The sequence below is a fragment of the Colletotrichum tamarilloi genome, assembly GCF_030869305.1.
Source record: "Colletotrichum tamarilloi strain Tom-12 chromosome Unknown Scaffold_77.1, whole genome shotgun sequence".
NCBI classification, from domain to species: domain Eukaryota; kingdom Fungi; phylum Ascomycota; class Sordariomycetes; order Glomerellales; family Glomerellaceae; genus Colletotrichum; species Colletotrichum tamarilloi.
Window position 1 is genome coordinate 58,880 of NW_026849460.1, and position 19,257 is coordinate 78,136.

Sequence of the window (19,257 nt, forward strand, 5' to 3'; positions counted from 1 at the left end):
GGGATCAAGTCATAGAGAGGAGTCCGACAGCTGTAATCCATGCCCAATCTTTCTTGGAGTATCATCGTCATATCCCAACGGTTTGTAATGTCAAAGTTTGTCTTATCGATATGCCGTCTCAGGTCATCGCAAAGATGGATACTGAAGATGTTTTCTGCATGGTCTGCCGGTGGTGGCCTCTACCTGATTTGGCTTGAAGCAGGCACTGGCAGTGAGGCTCGCTCGTATGAGGGGCCGGGAATCCTTTGGGCGACCATGATCTGACTACTCGGAAGCTGTGCGATTCTCGGCGCATGCCGCGGTCCACGTCGATGTGCACCAACTAAGGCAGGCTCTAGCATGATCTGATGCGTCTGGCATGCCATATCTCGTTGAAGACCTTCGTGTTTCTTTTCATTGTCTCTCCTTTCCTCGAGTTCCATTACTAAGGTAGAGTAAAGGATAAGAGACGTGGATGGAAACGAAGCAATCGGATGAAGAAAAAATAAACAAAAAGATGGAAGACTAGAATCAGAAAGAGCTCCATCCCAGCACTCAAAAGAAAGTGACGTCACCAGCTTTCACTCCGCATCAGCTCTAGCGGCTCGCCTTGCTGCACAGACGCGGTTTCATGCCCCGCCTTCCTTTCTCCCTCCCTAGCACCTTGCACCTTCCTTGCTCTTTCCGGAAAGATAGCTCCAGCTCAGCTTCCAACGCACAATCGGCAACCACCCTCCTGTGCTCCTTCTTGCCCTCGCTGGTGCTTTCCTCCTCCCTTCCTCCTGAGGTATCGGTAGCCTGTCACACCTTCCCGTTTCCTGGCTTTGCTCTCGCTGATCAGCAACCAGCGTTACTCGTAGCTACCTTCCATGTGCCACTCCAATTGACTTTCCGTGCCTGAATATCACCCGTCGCAACGCGACATCGAATTCTTCATTTCCCATTCTTCACCCCCATTATCCGAACTCTCGAAAATGAGTATTTCTTCCCAACTCCTCCTTCTTCCAAGGTCCTCCTCCGACTGGTCCACGTCTTCACTCTTTTGCAGATGCTATGGAGCCGACACCGCTTTTGTGCTCCCATGTCTATTTCTCCCGCCATGACGTATCTCATGCAAGACGCACTTAGTGCTCATCTCTTATATGAGTCTAGCCTGTCCGCCCCCTGTAACCAGAGATAGCCTCGCCGTGCCCATGTGGGAGATAGCTCAGGCTGCAAGGGTGGCTTAGCCAGGCTCGTTAGCAACATGACTGGATAACATCAACGGTGTTCTGTGCTTTCTTTCATCTGGCGGCACTGTCCAATAGCGGCCGTCCGCTAGACTTGGTGTAGGAGAAGGCTGTCTCAATGTTCATGGTGGGCGGCTTTGACCAAGGACTTTTCCCATCGGCAGTCTGGACGCGATGTGTATCATAGTATCTCGGATGCAACAAAGCCATGAGGGTTTGGGATTTATTCTACATGTAGGTAAAGAAGTCGAGAAACTTCCCAGCCCCAATGAAAAACTATAACTCCACTTGCTTGTCTACAAGGTGTTGCCTACAGCATCATGATGGACATGTGTCTTGTCAGACTACCATAGCGTCTCTAGGATGGTGAAGCAGTGTCGACTAAGGCCACAATGCTAAGTGGCAATGCATTTATTTGTAACCATGAAATCTATCTTCGGGCTGAGAGAAAGCACAGATGAAGCAAAGCACTCAACAAACTAATTTTCCAGGGGCGAATATCTACTTTCTCATAATGTGAGGTGACACTGGAGGAATATCACAAACTCTTACCCGCTGCATCGCCCAAATATGGTGACTTGCCGTCACTACTCAGACAACACACAAGGCATGCCACTAGAGTTTGAATCTCACTACCTGGAACCTGGTAAGTGCGGGTTTCTGACAAGCGACATCTCTAGATACACCATACCCATCCTGACCCTCCTAGTATTTAGCTTAGCTATCATTCAAGCCACAAGCTGTCCCAACAGCTGTGCTGCTTCTTAGGCCATAGAACAACGCCTCGTAGCTACGTAAGCCTAAAGTACTGGCAATTACCATCATGCCGGGAAGGTTTCCATTTTGCGAAGTAGATAGTTATCGGCGATTCAGCAAGAAGCTGGTGCGATGTATTCATAAATAGAGTCTCATGATGACTGAAGTGTGGTTGAGGATCTTCCGGAGCCAAGTCCGGGGTACCTCGAGGGCAGAGCATGTGGTCGAAAGCGACGAATGAGACCATATCCCAGCGCCACATGGGGTTGAGCCTCATTATGCATGGTGAACATACCCTGCCCGCGATTTCTCGATCTTCTTTCTCCCGGCATTGACGCGAGTCTCAGAATCTTTCGGGCAAGACATGTGCTTTATAACCATTCCACTTAGGTCAGTGCGGACCGTCCCTTTTACCTCTCGAATAGAATCGAATATTTCATTGTCAGTAGGATTGAGTCATCCCAGACGAGAGGAAGCGTGATTTTGCCTCATCTCCCCTTTTCCTTAGGGTTCGCTGTCACTACTTCTAGTAATATTAGGGCCAGATCACCATGCAGCGTCAACGAGACTACAGCATAGACGAAGTTTCTCCAGAGCTGTTGTGTGGACCACTAGTAGAAGTCACCGGGGCATCTTAATTGCTCTGAGCTTAATGGGGCGGCTTCAGGCAACTGACCGTGAGATTGGGCATACCTACTCGTCCATGTAGCAACAGCTTCAAGTGCTCGGGAGACTGACTGACTAGCCTCAGTCTGGCTTACTCCATCAAGCTACGAGCAAAGGAAGTCCATGCTGCATGAACGGCTGCTGTCCAATAGTATATCTGCTTCGCGGAAGAATCAGGATGACGTATATTGATCGTACGCATGCTACTTCGAACCTTCTAGAATACATCTGTAACTGCACTCATTCGCTCATCTACGTTTCTGGGGTTGGACAGGTGTAGAACCATCAGGCAATTCAGCCAGGGAGACGTGTGGACCCCTACTCCAGGCTGCCAGATGTCATACAAGCCTCGAAGAGCGACTGTTGAACAATGACATTGTCAAAGGAATCTAGCACATGTCAGCCATCGTGGGGATCGTCACTCGGCCGCAAATGGTACAGAGACAACGATGGCAGGACCATGCCACATTGAGGAAAGGCGGCAAAATCAGATGTCACTCGGGAAGAAGGGGCAATTTAGTTTAGCGACGGCGGTGGCGAGCGGGATGTAGTCGACGGGATGTCTGGCGTCTGCCGCGGCGCGGCCACAACCGCACGCCGCGTTGCCGCGATATCTCGTGGTCGTGCCAATGAGGAAACAGCAGAAACATTTGAGGAAACCCGAGCTCCGTTAACATGAATCCGGGTGGCCCCATGCGACGATCAGCATCGTGGACTAACGATTTACCCCCGCGGTCGGGATTCAGGGACGCCGTCCGCCGCACGACGTCGACAGGTGAAGAAGCGAAAGGGGTAAGACGAGCTGGCATTCTGGCATGTGATTTCCCATCTATGGATCCTGGCAGTGGGGGGCGAAGTGGGAGGATTGGAGTGCCAATGGTGCATTGCATCTAATCTTGGATCGGTTTTATTTGTTTGGGTTCCCACCCAAGAGTGAATCCACTTTTAGACACGAACATTGGAACTGTGGACATGGGGAGGCGGAGGCAGAGGGGACAATTGATAGGGATGGTGGGCTGAGGAGCAATTTGTTGACCTTTTTTTTTTTTGTTTCTTGTCTTGTGACAAGCCGAGCTTTGGGGTCAATGAGGAGAACATGATGGAGACGATGGGGACTGATAGAGGGAAGTTGACTCGCTGTTTTCACGATACAAACAAACGTGCAAATGTCAGATTCACGGGCCCCTACTTGCCTCGGCCAGGGCCGGAGGAGGCGGAGTGTCCGGCCGAGGCTCCCCGGTGGTCAGGGACCTTCGCCCGCCCGGGCCAACTCAGCACTCAGCTCGGTCCTGCCTGCCCAAGTATTTTGAACAGACAGCGAGTGCTAAAGATGGACCGACCAGAAAAAATTAGGGAAGGGGCCCGCCGACTCGGCCTCAACCCCCTGGCATTTCGTTGAGCGACTATACTTGATTGGGAAAGCGGTCACGACTGCTGCCGCGACCCTGCTGGTCTGGATGTGCGTCATGCTGGTTCTCAACACTGCCGCTGGGCAGGAGCACCCCAGTACCTCAGGTACTAAAGTAGGTAGGTAGAGTTGAGCTGACTGCGGATTCTGGCTGCAATTGGTCGCAGCTTCCCTCACAGGACGGGGATCGAACTGGGGTTGCTTGCGGCGGTACCTAGTTGTGGTGGCAGGAGCAAACCGACACCAAAATGCAACAGCATTGAGTGCGGTGGGCGTTGGTGGATTCCCGGAAAGATTCAAAGACACTGGACAACCGGGATAGCTGGAGACAGACAGGGGGAGGAAAGATGGAGGGGCAAAACCACATGCTGAGCTGCACCCTTTTTTTTTTCTTCTTTCTGCCATCTGCTGCTCACTGCTAATCAACTGCTTTTTGCTGCTGCTGCTACTGCCGCGCTTCCATTCGATTCGTGACCGCCGAGTGACCCTCCCCAGGACCCGTGAACCAAGACACGACACGCACGACACACACCGAAAGAAGAGCCGGTGCCGATACCTGTCTGGACCCTCCCTTGCCGTAGCTGTCTTACCTGAACTTCCCGGCTTTACCCTTCCTCCACTTGACCTACCTTATCCTTGGGCCTTACCGTACCTCACTGTACGGATACTTCCTCTAGGTCCCGGCCAGTACACTACTTATTAAGATAACCTTCACCCCCTCCTTTTTGACGCGTTTCCTACCTTACCCTCTTGCTCCACTGTACCTCATGCTTTTCAGACTGCGTCCTGTTGTTTCCATCGCCAGAAGCAGCTTTCCCCTACGACGATTCAACTCCACATCCGCAATGGCTTCCCTCGGCGTAGAGAAGAAGCACAAGGTGACCGTCGTGGGCTCCGGTAACTGGTGAGCTAGTTCCTCTCATACACCCCAATATCTCATATCGCGACCCCCATAGCTTCCTCCCCCATAGCTTCCACCGCACCGACTGGATGAACAGACACTAACATAACCCAACTCAGGGGCTCAACCATTTCCAAGATCGTCGCCGAAAACACAAAGGCCTTCCCCGACCTCTTCGAAGAAGATGTGCACATGTGGGTGTACGAGGAGGACGTCACCCTCGACTCGACATCGCCTTACTACGATGCCTCCGTAGGCGAGAAGCCCCAAAAGTTAACCACCGTCATCAACAAATACCACGAAAACACAAAATACCTGCCCGGTATCAAGCTCCCTCACAACATCATCGCGAACCCCTCCCTGCAGGACGCCGTCAAGGACTCCACCATCCTCATCTTCAACCTCCCCCACCAGTTTATCGGCAATGTCTGCAAGCAGCTCAACGGCCACATTCTGCCCTTTGCTCGTGGCATTTCCTGCATCAAGGGTGTCAACGTCTCCGACGACGGCGTCTCCCTCTTCTCCGAATGGATCGGTGACGGCCTCGGCATCTACTGCGGCGCCCTCTCCGGTGCCAACATTGCCTCCGAAATCGCCGCCGAGAAGTGGTCCGAGACCACCGTCGCCTACGACCCCCCGCCCATGGATAACTCGCGCGCCCCGACCCCGCGTGCCACCTCCCCGAACCCCAACGCCAACGGCGGCAATGGCCTTGCGCCCCTGACACCCGTCGACATGCAGCACAAGGACGCCCGCGGCCGCACCTCCAAGACGAAGCTCACCGCCGTGCCCGCCGAGTACCCGCCCCTGGACCACCAGATCTTCAAGCACCTCTTCCACCGCCCCTACTTCCACGTCCGCATGGTCTCCGATGTCGCTGGTGTCTCTCTGGGCGGCGCCCTGAAGAACATTGTCGCGCTTGCTGCCGGCTTCGTTGACGGCCGGGGCTGGGGTGACAACGCCAAGGCCGCCATCATGCGCGTGGGCCTGCTGGAGATGGTCAACTTTGGAAAGGAGTTCTTTGGCCAGACGGTGCACACGGGGACGTTTACCGAGGAGTCGGCCGGCGTGGCGGATCTGATTACCTCGTGCAGCGGTGGCAGAAACTTCAAGTGCGCCAGGATGGCCGTTGCCGAGGGCTTGAGCGTGCAGGAGATTGAAAAGCGCGAGTTGAACGGTCAGCTGCTTCAGGGTACGAGCACGGCGCAGGAGGTCAACAGCTTCTTGAAGGCGAGGGGCCAGGAGAAGCACTACCCTCTCTTCACTGCCGTGCACGGCATTCTCGAGGGACGATATAGCGTCGACGATATCCCGACCTTGGTGTCTACTTCGGAGAACTAGGGTCTACTTTGTGGGAGTTTGAATATAAAAAAGAGGCATGTGGATAATACGGAACATTATTGATCGTGACGGAAAGAGGTCCAACGGCACGCTGGTGTGTGCGAGTATGTGGTAGAGGCCCGGAGTATTGGGTTTGTTATCGGTTTTTGAAAGATGTATGTTGATATCCCTGGATCATTTACCGCAGTGGCACGGTGTGAAGGAACGGATTTAGACAGGTTAAGCAATGACACACATTGTTCTGGTCGATCTTGTGGTTGGTGATATATCCTACGCGCTACCAAGTGAATCATCCGTCCTTCATCCTTGATATACCCCTCCAATTTCATTCCCGTCACCAGCCAGCAGGCGCCCGTCTGGGTCGACGGGTCAGGTCAAACTGTCTGGGTGGTGGAGTGTTTCATGGTCGACAATTACATTTCCTACGCCAACCAGCCTACTCGACGACAGGCTTAGCCAGTACCCGAGTTCGAATCCCAGTATGAGCACCTTATTACCGACAAGAGATGTAGCCACACCGATGGTGAACTCTTTTTGCTTTTCCAATCTAGTTACATTATCGTATAACGTCCCCGTTGTCTGATGGAACGGTACAAGCAAGCTAAGCCTAGATCCTTCAAGACGTAATTCTCTGTATATGTATCCCTTACATATATGTACATCTCCATACCCTTCAGTAATATCCCCAGACGATATTCTCAGTCCATATTCTCGAGCAATCCCATCTTCTCCTCATCACCACACCCAACACGTCCACTCCATGACCTGCCCCTCACCCACCCCTTCTTCTCGTCACCCTCCTCCTCCTCCTGCGTCCTCTCCCCATCCCCAAAAACAGGCCTCAACACGGCATCATACGCCATCCAAAGCAAATTAAACACAACCCCCAACGTGACCCCCAACCAAACGGGCACTTTCCCTTCCTTGTTGGCCACCTTTTTGTTCAGCGCGAAGAAGACCAGCAACACGGGGAGGAAGAGCGCCTTTAACAGCCACTGCGCCAGCTTCTGTCGTGGCGAGGTCGGGGTGTACGGCACGAGGGAGTTGAGCCAGCGCTGGTAGTCGTCCGGGAGCTCGTGCTCTGCCGCGCCGGAGGTGATGAGGTTCAGGTACCGGGGCGAGGGTTGCGCGTAGGCGGGGTCGGGGCGGCGGGTCGGGCGGAGGAAGCGGTAGTACCATTTTTTGCGGGGGTCTGTTGGGGTTTTGTCGTCGTCGCCGCCGTCCTTGGCGTTACTGTAGTTGTAGGAGGAGGAGGAGGAGGTGGTGGTGTCAGGCTCATCGGGCTCGGCGTCCGGGATGGACGGGGAAAAGAGCGTGTGCGCGAGGAACGGGCGGGGGATGTCGATGGGCGGCTTCTCGGGGACGGAGACGCGGGGCGGGAGCGGGATGCAAGGGGTCAGGATGTCCTTGTAGGAGGAGCCGCCTCCCTCTGTTGCTACGATTGTGGCGTAGTCTCGGGGCGTGACTTCGTAGACTACGCCGATGAGGCCCTTGTCCCAGCCCAGGTCTGGTGTCGTCGGTACGGTGTTGTTCTTCTCCCTCTTCGTCTGGTTCGACGCGGCGGACGGAGGCGGTAGCGGCGGCACGGGCGGGAATTTGGGAGGGTCGCTCGGGTCCGGGAGGTTGGGGATCTTCCGGGGCGCCGAGTTGGCGAAGCATGGTTCCGTGTAGGGGAGGCCGGGGAGGTCGAAGACGAGGGAGAGACCTGGGGCGGAGACGTTTACTTGGGAGATTGGACGGATGCCGCGGGCGCCTAGGAAGGTTTCTGCGCTTAGGTTGGAGCCGTAGGCTAGGTAGAGGACTGATGTCTGTTCTGCGGCGACGGCGAGGGCGGTGGGGGTGGAAGGTGCATCGTTGCTGGAGGCGTCTGGGGAAGCTGCCGCTGCTGCTGCGAGGCGGGAGGGGGATGTGCGCGGGATGCTCTTGATGGAAGGGTAAGATTTCTCGGACGGGGCGGAGGAGGTTGAGAGGGTGGCGAGGTCTTTTAGGCGGCGGAGGAGGCAGATTGGTTCTTGGGGGAGTGAGGTTGTCATTGTCCCCCGTGCTTTAACGTCGAATTGCGACGGACGAGGTTGAAGGTATTGTGGGAGGCGAAGCCAGGTCGGTCGGTTTTATTTTCCGTGATGAGAGGCACTGGCGTTCTTGGAGGGGAATGAGCTCGAGCTTAAGCTCGAGCTATAGATGAGAGGTAAGGTAACGAGACCGAAAAAGCTGGGATGATGCCAGAAAAGTCCAAGGAGTGATGAAGATGGGATGTTGAAGCGGGAAGGGAAATGCTGAAACTGATGAGTTGCGCCAGGGTACTAGCTGGTTGTGGGTGGGCGCGGGAGACTTTTTGTGTCGCCCCGGGTGTCTCTGACGTTCGGACTTTGGGGGTTTGGATGACGACGCTCTGAGGGAGGTTCCCGGCCTACTAATAAGTGCCTTATCTTTACGGAGTAGGTACGGATACCTTAGTGTCAAGTAGCATTCGCTGCGGGCGCGCCGGGGGAGCGGCGGACGGAGAATGCGCGCGCGTCGGAGTTGGAGGGTTGGCTTATGTAAACCCCGGGCGGTGGGATGCGGGATTGGCGGGGGTGAGCTGCGGAATCATTTTCAGACAATAACTCGCACCTGTCAACGTCGTGAGCTGATGGGATTCGAAGCTGGTCTAACACGATGGCATAGGGTATTTTGAAGATACTGTGCAAATGCTCCAATCCTCTACCTGAGATTGGAAATGCCATTGCCCTTGAGTCTACACTACTCTGCAGAGAACGGACCACAATGCCTGTGCTGCATCATCTGATCCTTTCTTCTTACTCGATAAGTCAACGAGATCCCAGAGCTCGAAGAAATAAATGTATAATTTAACTATCTGGCTATGCTCTCCGTGTATCTCATTTGGGTCGCACTAAGCACATATAACTGACCGATAGTGAGTAAGTTGCGTTCTCGCTGACTTGAGCCTCAGCAACTCTTGGAACATCATGTTCGCGAACCTCAACTGCAAAAATGAAAATCCAAGAGGCCAGGAAAACATCGCAAACCTCTAGAAAGGTATCATAAATGGGCTTCACCCATGTTTACATATTGTCTCCACGACACTGGAAGATTATCCCATACGTGATGTGGGGAGCTTGTGGGACATCTATAAACAACCAATTGAAACAAGTTGGTGACATATCTCTTGTCCTCCAGGCTTGGATACAACTCGAGGACATCACTTCCAGTGGGCGACCCACAACGTTGCCTGGAAAAACGATATCCTGGTCTTGGTATCACTGTTTGATTCTTTTTTTATTTCTTTATTGTTTGATATGTGGCTACCCGCTGGTCGCGAATCTAAACCACTGTTTTTGATCCTACTCGATGCTCACAGGGAATCGCTCTCATAACTTGGTCATTGCTATTCAGAACCTTCGCTCGGGGTCAAGAAGGTTTCGAAAGTCGGTAACGAGCATCATATCGTTGCCTTCATCATCATCGCCCTCGACTTTAATCTGATCCATAGCATTCTCATCTCCGTCCTCTGTCGCGAGTGCAGCCTTAGCCGCAGCCGGGACCCCATTACCATTGCCATTGCTGTGATCGCCATGGCCCCTGACAAGTTCGTCCTCGCCCTCAACCGCCCGCGACACGGACGAGTACTTCTTCGGCACGAGGTACTTATCCATGGCGCCAGCCTGCACGTTCCTCTTCGGCGTGGTGCCCTTTTCAAAGTAGAACCTCTGAATCACGTGCTGCGGGATGTTGGACTCTGGCTCCCAGGTCGGGTTCATGGAGGAGGGCCAGTTGCCCTTCCACCGGACCTGGAAGAAGCGGCCTAATTTCTTGCCGCTGCGGCGGGAGACGCGGTCTTCGAAGCCTTCGATGCGGAGGACTTCGTAGACTTGTTCGTCTTCGTCTTCTTCTTCGTCATCATCCTGTGTTGCTGTTGATGCTGCTGCCGTTCCGGTTTTCCGCGCGGTGTGAAGTTTGGTTGTGGTGGGTTTAGAGTTTGTGACTGCGGTTTTGCTGCCTGTTGTTGTTGTTGTTGCGGGAGGTGCTGAGGCGGTTTGTGGTAGGGCTGCTTGTTGTGGTTCTCGTAAGGTTGGTGCGATGTGTGGTTTTGGGCCCGGTATCTTGGGTAGTGGTATAGGCGTCGTAGAGATGGGTTGTTCTATTGACTGAACTGGCTGCGAGGGCGTCAGTTGGGAGTAGGAGGACGAGGACTTTGAGGCCGCGAGGGAGATCGTCCAGGGGGTCGTGTTTGATATCAAAGGCGTGGAGCCGGGCTTGGGTATTGGTGTGTGATTCCAGCCTGTATTTGTGCCTGTCCCGTTCTGTGTCGGGTTCAGCGCGGGGGGCGCCGTGGCTGGCGGGGGAAGCATACTGCTCGCTTTTGGTGTAGGTGTTTGCACCTTTGGTGAGGACGATTGTTGAGGCGTGGAAGAGGGATCTCGTATTGAGAGGAGGGACCGCTTCGGCGGTTGCTGCGTCTTTGCTACCCGCGGAGCCGTGGGCGTGGATGTGTGGTTCGCAGAGGCCGGGGGTATCGGCGGGAAGATGGGCGTCTCCCGAGGCCGGCCACTACTACCCTGGAGACCCGGCGCTGGCGGTTGTGGTAGCGGCGGCAGGGCCGGTGAGCTGGTGGCGCCTCTGGACGAGTCGAAAGGCGTGCTCCGGCTGCTGGTGTCCGTCTCGATTCCCGGCATGAACCGCGAGAAGGCCGGTCTCGGTGACCGGGTCCTCTGCTTCTTGCTCGGGGGTTCTAGGCCCGCGGGTAGACTGCTCTGTTCGCCAGAGTCGTATGAGTCCTCCGTCAGAATCAAAGGTGTTGTTGTCCCGGTCCCATTGAGCTGCCTGAAGATGGCCTCGTCGTCGGCCTCGTCATCGGCCACTTCTTCCATCTCGACGTCCGCGTCGCCTTCCGTGTCGAGCTCCCTGAAGTCGTCCACCAAGGCGCTCTTGGACGGCGTAGAAAGCGAAGGCGCATTCTTCCTCGGCCTGCCCCGTTTCTTCTTCTCTCCGTCCGCGGCCGTGGCGGGTGGTGGTGTCCTCAACTCCTCCGCCGCTACATGCTTTCTCTTCCGGCCCCTCTTCGCCCCCTTTCCACCCTTCTCGCCTAGTATCGCGACGCCCCTCTCCCTCGCTACAGCCTCCTCAACAGCGCGCACATTCTCCGCCTCCTCCAGCCGGCGCTCCTCCTCATCCCGCTCCTCAGCTCTTGCAGCGCACCACTCCTCGTATGCCATGGGCGAGACGTAGTCGCATATCTGCTCGGCATCGATCACGACCCGCGCGGCCGGTAGGTCGGTCCATCCCACCACGTACTGAAGACGCTTCTTACCGTCGTCAGAGAGCGCGGGCGGGACGAAAAACTCGTCGCGAATGTAGGCCGTCGAGTCGCGCGGCGGAGCGAGGGTTATCGGTCGCAAAGGGGGTCCGGAGCCGCGTTTATAGCGGCGGTAGGTCGGGAGGTCTTCGAGGACTACGGCGAGCCTGCGCGGCTCGGGTTCGGGGTTCCTTCGGGGCGGTTGGGGTTGCCGGGCCGGTAGTGAGGATGCGGAAGATGTGGTGGTAGTGTTGGTGGTGGCGGCGCCGTTGCTGGTGTCGGCCGGGGTGGGGGGTTGACCACCGAACCAGACGAGTTTCTTTGAAGGTCGCGACATGGTTTTCTTGCTCCTTTCGGAGAAGTCCACCATGCCACGCCTGACGCCTTTTTTGTGATTCCGTTGGACGAAACGGTGCAGCGGCAGGTCGGAGAAGGCTTCGGTAGGATCGTCCGTCGTCTAAAGCAGGTATCTGTGGTTTGGGAATCGGCGTTCGTGTTCGTCTCGTGTCGTGTCGCGGTTTCCGCCAGTAAAGACAACGCTTTTGTTCTCGACAACGCCGCTGACTAGAGGCGTCAGAAAAATACGGCAGCAATTGAAGAATTTCATTCATATCACGAAATTTCGTACCTGATTTTTGCGCGTGTTTTGCCGATACCTGCGCTGTGTTTCGTGGCAGTGACGCCGGTGGGGTGGGAGAGGTAGGAAACTTAGAAGCCTTAGTACTTTAATTAGCTTATTCTCCACCAGCATGACCACTACAAATCCCAATACTCATTAGAATTAAAATAGTTAGCATTAGTACATTAGAAGATATTTTATTTCATTACAAACTTCTTTAATCATCAAAAATCAATTATTATTTAATATTATTTTTTAGTTTATTTCTTAAAATCAAAGTATAAAGAAATAAAAAAAAACCCTGCTTCTCAAATAGCTTGCTCAATTCTGTTAAACTAATATTCATCTTTAATATAACAAATCCTACTACCTTATACAACACCTTTAGGTAGTAATTAGCTGAGCGTGATGCTGTATTACCTAAGGCACCAAGTACCCTTGGAATTCAGGATCATGCGATCCGGGGAAGCAGGTGCTGCAAAAGGGTCCGTGCAGAAGCTGCGGCTGGGCGTCTACCGGCGCGCTGTGCAGGGCGTCAAATCTTTGGTGGGCCGAGCTTGACCTCATCGCGAGGAGCACAAAGCTCCATCCACCACATCCCAGCTTCGGTTTCCATTTCTTTCTTCGCAAACCAAAGCCAAACCACCAAAAGAAAATCTCCCCTCCACCCGCGCGCACCGCAACGTCGATGCCCACGACAACCCGAACCTAATCAACACTCTTCGCCAAGGCCTCGCAAATATGCTGACGCCCACGAGCACCTTCGCCATCCGCCTCGCCGGCCAGGGCGCCGCCCGCGCATCGATTGCCTCTTCCATCGCCCGCACCACCGCATGCCCGTACTCGACCGCCTCCATGAAGCAGCACCAAGCCTCTGCCCGCCCAATTGGTCTCGCCTCGACAGCCGGCCCCATCGCCCGAACCAGCGCCGCCTTTGCCGCATCCCCCTCGTCCTCCATCGTCGCCCGCGTCGTCCGCCAACCCTGCTCCCAACGCTGCAATGCTACCGCTACCGCCTCCGCTGCGGCGCAACAAAAGTCCGCCCCTTCGCCGGGGGACAGGTTGGACTGGGAGACCTTCTTCCAGCTGCGCAAGTCCCGTAGAAGGTGGCAGCTTGGCTTCAGCGTCATTTCTGGATTGGGATCCTTTGTTGGCGGTGCTGGCATCTTGGCTACTGGCATTGCGGACCCGTTGGTGACACAGATTCCGCTGGATCCTTTCATTACGATGGGCCTTATGACGATGGGCTTCGGTGCTCTTGGATGGCTTATTGGACCTAGCGTTGGTTCTCTGGTGTTCTACACGCTGAACAAGAGGTGGAAGACTCAGATGACGGTGGTAAGTTGCCCTCTTCTACGTTCCGGAGGACAAGGACTTTTTCTAATCTGGATTACTGCCGCAGAAGGAGAAGGAATTTTTCGCCCGCATCAAGAAGAACCGTGTTGACCCCTCTGTCTCCTCTGTTGGTAACCCTGGTAAGTACACTCCCCAATCAATATGCCACGCTCTCACGTGCTGATCTCTACTAGTCCCCGATTTCTACGGCGAGAAAATCTCAAGCGTCAAGGGGTACCGTCAATGGCTCAAGGACCAGCGAGCCTTCAACAAGAAGCGTGTCAGCTTCGTGTAGAGTACCACCACAACGACCACCCACCACGGCTCTCTGCCAAGAACAGTTTCTTTAGGATTAATCAGGATCATGGCTAGCGGGCGAAGGCAGCCCTCCTCTCTTTGTAGCAATAGGGGTATCGCGTAGGAAAAGTATGTATCATGACGACCCAGCCCCCCTCGTCAGAACAAATTCAACTTTTTTATATCCAAATCTTTTCTCTCCAGTGGCCCCGTTTCGCTCCATCTCAGGTAAAAGGCAACGTGGGGTCCACGTCTCTCTTCCACGCCCGCATGCCGCCGTCAATGTCTCCAATGAATCTTTTGCCATTGTTGTCCAGCGCTAGATCTTTCAAACGCTTTGCCGCAAGCTGTGAGTCGTTGCCGACCCTGCAAACAAGGTAAATGGGCGAATCCTCTGGGAAATCCGACGGCAGCCACTCAGGTTGAGGCTGAACTCCCTCGCTGGACGGCTGCGTCTCCTTCATGAACTTTGCAATTGGTACGCTTACAGCGCCATCGATGCTACAAATGTCAAAGTTTTCGCGCTCCCGAACGTCCAGCAAAAGATGCCGGCCACCTTTCTCCTTGGACACCCGCTCGTATTCGGTCGCAGAGATACGCTCCTCGGGAGCGAGTATGCTGACCGGCGCAGTCACACCGCAAAACGACACATAGTCCAGCGATCCCGATCGCAGAGTCTCAAGAGAAAGCGTCGACGCCGCAGAGCAAGCGAAGCAGTCCTTCCTACGGCCCCGCATACGAACAGACCTAAACTGCCCCGACGTCGCCGCGCCCGAGAAGATGAGAAGCGAAGGCGCCGCCGCAGTCACGCTCTTGTCCGTCACATCGGGATCGACCGCGCCCAAGGCAACGAGCTTGATCGCCTCGAGAGCCTGCAGGACGCCCATGACGCCAACCACGGGCCCGAGGATGCCGCCTTCGCCGCAGCTGACGACGCTGTCGGGTGGCGGCGGCTTGGGGAACACGCAGCGGTAGCATGGTCCTGCGCCTTCCAGAGTCCCCTGCGGCGCGGCGGCGGAGTTGAGGATGATGAGCTGGCCGTCTGTGCGAAAGGCCGAGGCGGAGACGAGGGGTTTCTGGAGGAGGACGCAAATGTCGGAGATGAGGTAGCGGGAGGTTGGGTGGTCGGTGCAGTCGAGGACGAGGTCGTATTGGGAGACGATTTCTTCGGCGTTGGTTGGGGTTAGGTGTGTTTTGTGTGGATGGTATGTTACTAGGGGGTTGAGGCTGGGAGGGGTGGGTTAGTGTGAGCTTTCGTGGAGATGGGGTCAGAGGAAGGAGAGAGGTTTCCGTACCCCTTCAGATATGTGATTGCGCTTTCGACCTTTGAGATGCCGACCCTATCGGTCGAGTGTGCGACTTGGCGGTGGAGGTTGGAGACTTCGACGACGTCGCCGTCGACGAGGCCGATGGTGCCGGCCCCTGCTCCGGCGATGTAGGCCGCTGCGGGGCATCCCAGACCCCCGGCACCGATGATGAGGATCTTGGACTTTTTCAGTCTTATTTGTCCTAGGAGTCTCGTTTCAGTGGAGTTATTTCACAAATGATGTGCCATTAATAAAGCTCACCTTTGACACCTACTTGGGGTATGATGAGCTGTCGTCCATATCTCTCATAATCCTCGGGTTGCAGGGGCCATTTCCAGGGTTGAGATGATGATGATGCTGAAGCATCCTCCTGTGCCTCTTTCTCTGCGCTGGCCAGCTGTTCCTTGAGGTTCCTAAGGTCGAGTTCAGCCTCTGCGACTTTGCGTTGCAGCTCTTCGACTCTGCCCATAATTGCGTCGGTCTGCGCGGTCTGCGGTGTAAGTGAGAATCGATGACTCCCCAAGCGCGGAATTTGTGAGCGGCGGGGCGGACCTGTATAAAATGTCGGAGGTTCCGCCCCCGATCTCCGACCCCGCGATTCTAGAAGACCCACATCTCTATCTTTTCGGCCCCACCACGAATTTTTGAAGCTTTGGGTCAGGTCAAGTACGTCCTCAAACTTCAGTACTTTGCATCCCACTGTGACCTAGATCCGACTTTGAACTCGAGCTGTCTCAACCATACAACTCTCTAGAACCTTCAGTACACAGATCACTCAAGATGGTAATGCGATCTGATTCCTCCTCGTCGCCGCTCCCCAAACTAACGCCCCCAAGGCGCCCACAGCACCAACAAAAGCCCTCTCAGCCCGCGAAAAGCGCATGGCCCGCATCCGCGGCGACATCCACCCCCTCGCGCCGCACAAGACCCTCCGCCCCGAAGCCCAAGTCGACGACGGCTTCCTCACCAACAAAAAAGACAAGCGAACGATGAAACACAGCGCCTTCCTCAGCAAAGTCGCCAAGACGGCCCCGGGCAGCGGCAAGACCCTGAAACGCCGGAGACCGAACAAGAAGCTCGTCGCGACCATGGAGTCGCTCGCCGACGCGCTGCCGGAGCTGGAGGAGGGCGCGCAGACGCTGGATCAGCTGCGCGAGGGGAAGGTCAGGCATAAGAGTCTCAAGAGCAGGCCGGGCGCGCTGAAGAGGAAGGAGAAGGTTGTCAAGGCTGAGGTGGCGAGGTTTGGGGCTAGTATGGCAGCATTGGCTTCCGTGCCAGCTGCTGTGAATGCCAGCGGTTCTGGTGCTGGTGCTGGTGCGATGGCGGTTGAGGAGACGGGATCGCACGAGACGACGACGAGTGCGACTTCGAGCCGGTGGGCTGCGCTGCGGAAGCACATTTCGAGCACGATGGAGCAGAACCCTGCCTTCAGCACATAAGGCTCGATGGTGGTATATTTACTACTATCACCGGCAGAGAGGGATCTTTGACGGACTTGATCACGACAGCGGCTGAAAGCATGGCGCACCAGAGCATGATTTTTCCGTCTACGAAAGGGGCCTGAGACTTTCTCATGGTTCCGCAGCACACTTGGGATATATCCATGAGCAGACGGTCCATCTTTCAGAGGGTTTCTGATGCTAGAGAATCGTTGGCTCCGAGCGAGACTTGACGAGGGAAGCCTTCCTTGAGACGTAAGGGAACCCCTAGAGGGTCCCATTTATTGGACGAAAAGTCGAGTGCGGTAATCCTGAATTGGGGATACAACTGGAAGCTGGCAAACAGTCTCGATGGCGCTCACTATTTTATTGCCTGGCGACCGCGATCGTGTCTACGACGTTTATAGAGTTGCCAAGGCCGGGAAGCCTCTACAAGACGCGAACCGTGTCAAGTAAACGTTGTGGCGGAGAGCGTACACGGAACTGATGTCGTAGTTGAGCTGCGGTTGGTCCACCACTACTTTCCGATGTTCAGGCTGCAGACTGGGTATAGATTGAGAGCGTCTTGAAAGCACTGGAACGGCATCAAATAGGATGGGCAGTATGAGGAACCAAGGAGGTCCAATTAAGTAGCCAGGGAGGATAGACCCCTAATGCACTCTGTGGATGGAATTTGTGTCTATCAAACATAAATTCGACGTGCTTCTTGGGTTTGCCTGATGAATATCATGCGTTGAAGATTTCGTTTGTCACTATATGCATTGTTTACTCTGGCAGGGATATCAGCCTAGCGTTTCAAGGATAGCAAATCAGAAAATATCCCAATGACGATCTTGTGAGCCGACGTCATTTTGCCCAACGTCAAGGGTGCGAACGCGTCGCAATAAGATATTCTGTGTGGTCAAGATTAAAGAAAAGTAGACAAACAGATCGTCAGACTAAGGTGCGCAGGGTATCTCCAACGGTCTGGAGTGGTCTATAGGCGCGTTTTGTGGACTTCTTGGCAGGTTTGACGAAGGGGTGATGTCAGTTCAAGTCCAGGCATGGCGGTTCTAGACAACTTCATCGCCAATCAGTTAGTCTCTGGCGACATGGTTTGCTCAATCTGCACAAGATTCCAGCAATTTAGGTAGTGCATTTGTGAAGTTCTTCATGGTGTTAATTTGGGGTAGAGTGTGCAGGTGTGGTCTTTCCTCGTCATATTATGTGGTCGGCAACAGCGATCTACAGGAGGGGAAGGCTCGTTTGCCTAGGATGAACGTCACAAGGAAGGAACTGTGCAGCTGAGCAGGCAACAGCTGCACCTATTTCTTATTGAGCAGCTCCTTCCCTACCTTACTTAAGTACAAAGGTACTCGTCTTTTGCAGTTGATATAAAGATCCACAAAGCTCTCCTCTTAGCCTCGAATCGTCATTTCCACATCACACCCACGAACAATCACTTCCCGTCTCAAGTCGAAACCACTACCACTTACACGAATTCCATACCTCAAATCATCATCATGGCCGACACCAACCCCGGAAACTTTGCTAACCGGTATGTTTCTCAGTACCATTCCCCAGCGTCTACATATCTCTTGACTCTTGAGTGAGTGCTAACGGAATAAAGTCCCACTGAGGAGGTCCGCGAGATCGCAGCCAAAGGCGGCCATGCCAGCCACGGCGGTGGCATCCCACAGGAGGTACCCAGCGGCAACACAAACCCTGGCAACTTTGCGAACCGGTACGTTATTTCTGCCGTGAGATATGTTGTCTTTTACTATCATGTATCTGACAATCTTCAACAGCCCCACGGAGGAGGTTCGCGAGATTGCGGCCAAGGGAGGTCACGCCAGCCACGGCGGCGGAATCGAGGCCGAGACCCACTCGGCCACCGGCAACACCAACCCCGGCAACTTCGCCAACCGGTAAGCTGGCTTCGTATGATCCTCCGGCATCCGGCTCCTTCACATATCAAGCTTAACTCAACATTATGCCTCGCATATGCGCTTGTATTGTATGGAAAGATTACTAACGCGACCGCAGACCCAAGGAGGAGGTTCAAGAAATCGCGGCCAAGGGTGGGCACGCAAGCCACACGGGCGGTTTCGCCAGCATGGACGCCGACAAGCTGCGCGAGGTTGCTTCCGAGGGCGGCAAGGCGTCGTCCGGCTCGTTTGAGCCCGGCTCAGAGAGAGCGCGCGAGGCGGGACGCAAGGGGGGTCTCGCGGGTGGATCGGACTGAGATATTTGTGATCGCAAGGTAACAGCACTCAGAGCTCTATTCCCATGTTTATTTGAGCGCAACGACACAGGACAACAGGACGAAGCAACGACTGTACGATATCCGGAACACAAAGGGATGGAACATGAGACATGATTGATGGGCGAGAAAGTTAGGATTGCCTCCACAACAGGGCCTACCCTGAGGAAATACCACAATTGAGATTCCAGGATTCTATATGCCTGACCAACGACATCGCTGACTTACTATTGCATTGCCCTGTCAGGCGTTTCGTCCCACTTCCGGGCCGTGAGCGGATGGCTCCGAGGTTTTGCGTGCTTTCGGCGCCTCCCTTTCCTCTCTCACTCTCGGACCCCCACCATATCAATCCCGGACGGTCGAAGAAGGTGGCAGGGTGGTGCAAAAACGCACGATTTTCAAAGTCAATTGTTCAAGACCCCCTTCGGCATTTTCCAACCAG

General features: G+C 54.7%; 7 protein-coding genes across 7 annotated transcripts; 4 read left to right on the forward strand and 3 right to left on the reverse strand.

Moving 5' to 3' along the window:
* Nucleotides 1-4,883: 4,883 nt before the first annotated feature.
* On the forward strand, nt 4,884-6,280 carry CTAM01_12473 (glycerol-3-phosphate dehydrogenase; the record flags this gene model as incomplete). Its single annotated transcript, XM_060528479.1, has 2 exons — nt 4,884-4,942; nt 5,059-6,280. The coding sequence occupies 2 exons, from the start codon at nt 4,884-4,886 to the stop codon at nt 6,278-6,280; spliced, it is 1,281 nt and encodes a 426-aa protein (XP_060376868.1).
* A 698-nt stretch (nt 6,281-6,978) lies between these two features.
* On the reverse strand, nt 6,979-8,313 carry CTAM01_12474 (gliotoxin biosynthesis protein GliK; the record flags this gene model as incomplete). Its single annotated transcript, XM_060528480.1, has 1 exon — nt 6,979-8,313. One exon carries the CDS (start codon nt 8,311-8,313, stop codon nt 6,979-6,981), a length of 1,335 nt encoding a protein of 444 aa, XP_060376869.1.
* A 1,359-nt stretch (nt 8,314-9,672) lies between these two features.
* CTAM01_12475 (chromo domain-containing protein) lies at nt 9,673-11,946 on the reverse strand (the record flags this gene model as incomplete). Its single annotated transcript, XM_060528481.1, has 1 exon — nt 9,673-11,946. The coding sequence occupies one exon, from the start codon at nt 11,944-11,946 to the stop codon at nt 9,673-9,675; it is 2,274 nt and encodes a 757-aa protein (XP_060376870.1).
* Nucleotides 11,947-12,936: 990 nt separating this feature from the next.
* Nucleotides 12,937-13,825, forward strand: CTAM01_12476 (uncharacterized protein; the record flags this gene model as incomplete). The annotated part of the gene is made up of 3 exons (XM_060528482.1): nt 12,937-13,533; nt 13,598-13,670; nt 13,725-13,825. 3 exons carry the CDS (start codon nt 12,937-12,939, stop codon nt 13,823-13,825), a joined length of 771 nt encoding a protein of 256 aa, XP_060376871.1.
* A 226-nt stretch (nt 13,826-14,051) lies between these two features.
* Nucleotides 14,052-15,603, reverse strand: CTAM01_12477 (ThiF family protein; the record flags this gene model as incomplete). Its single annotated transcript, XM_060528483.1, has 3 exons — nt 14,052-15,054; nt 15,123-15,336; nt 15,396-15,603. 3 exons carry the CDS (start codon nt 15,601-15,603, stop codon nt 14,052-14,054), a joined length of 1,425 nt encoding a protein of 474 aa, XP_060376872.1.
* A 412-nt stretch (nt 15,604-16,015) lies between these two features.
* On the forward strand, nt 16,016-16,573 carry CTAM01_12478 (uncharacterized protein; the record flags this gene model as incomplete). Its single annotated transcript, XM_060528484.1, has 1 exon — nt 16,016-16,573. One exon carries the CDS (start codon nt 16,016-16,018, stop codon nt 16,571-16,573), a length of 558 nt encoding a protein of 185 aa, XP_060376873.1.
* A 1,502-nt stretch (nt 16,574-18,075) lies between these two features.
* On the forward strand, nt 18,076-18,797 carry CTAM01_12479 (stress-induced bacterial acidophilic repeat domain-containing protein; the record flags this gene model as incomplete). Its single annotated transcript, XM_060528485.1, has 4 exons — nt 18,076-18,110; nt 18,183-18,296; nt 18,361-18,480; nt 18,599-18,797. The coding sequence occupies 4 exons, from the start codon at nt 18,076-18,078 to the stop codon at nt 18,795-18,797; spliced, it is 468 nt and encodes a 155-aa protein (XP_060376874.1).
* Between the last annotated feature and the right edge of the window lie 460 nt (nt 18,798-19,257).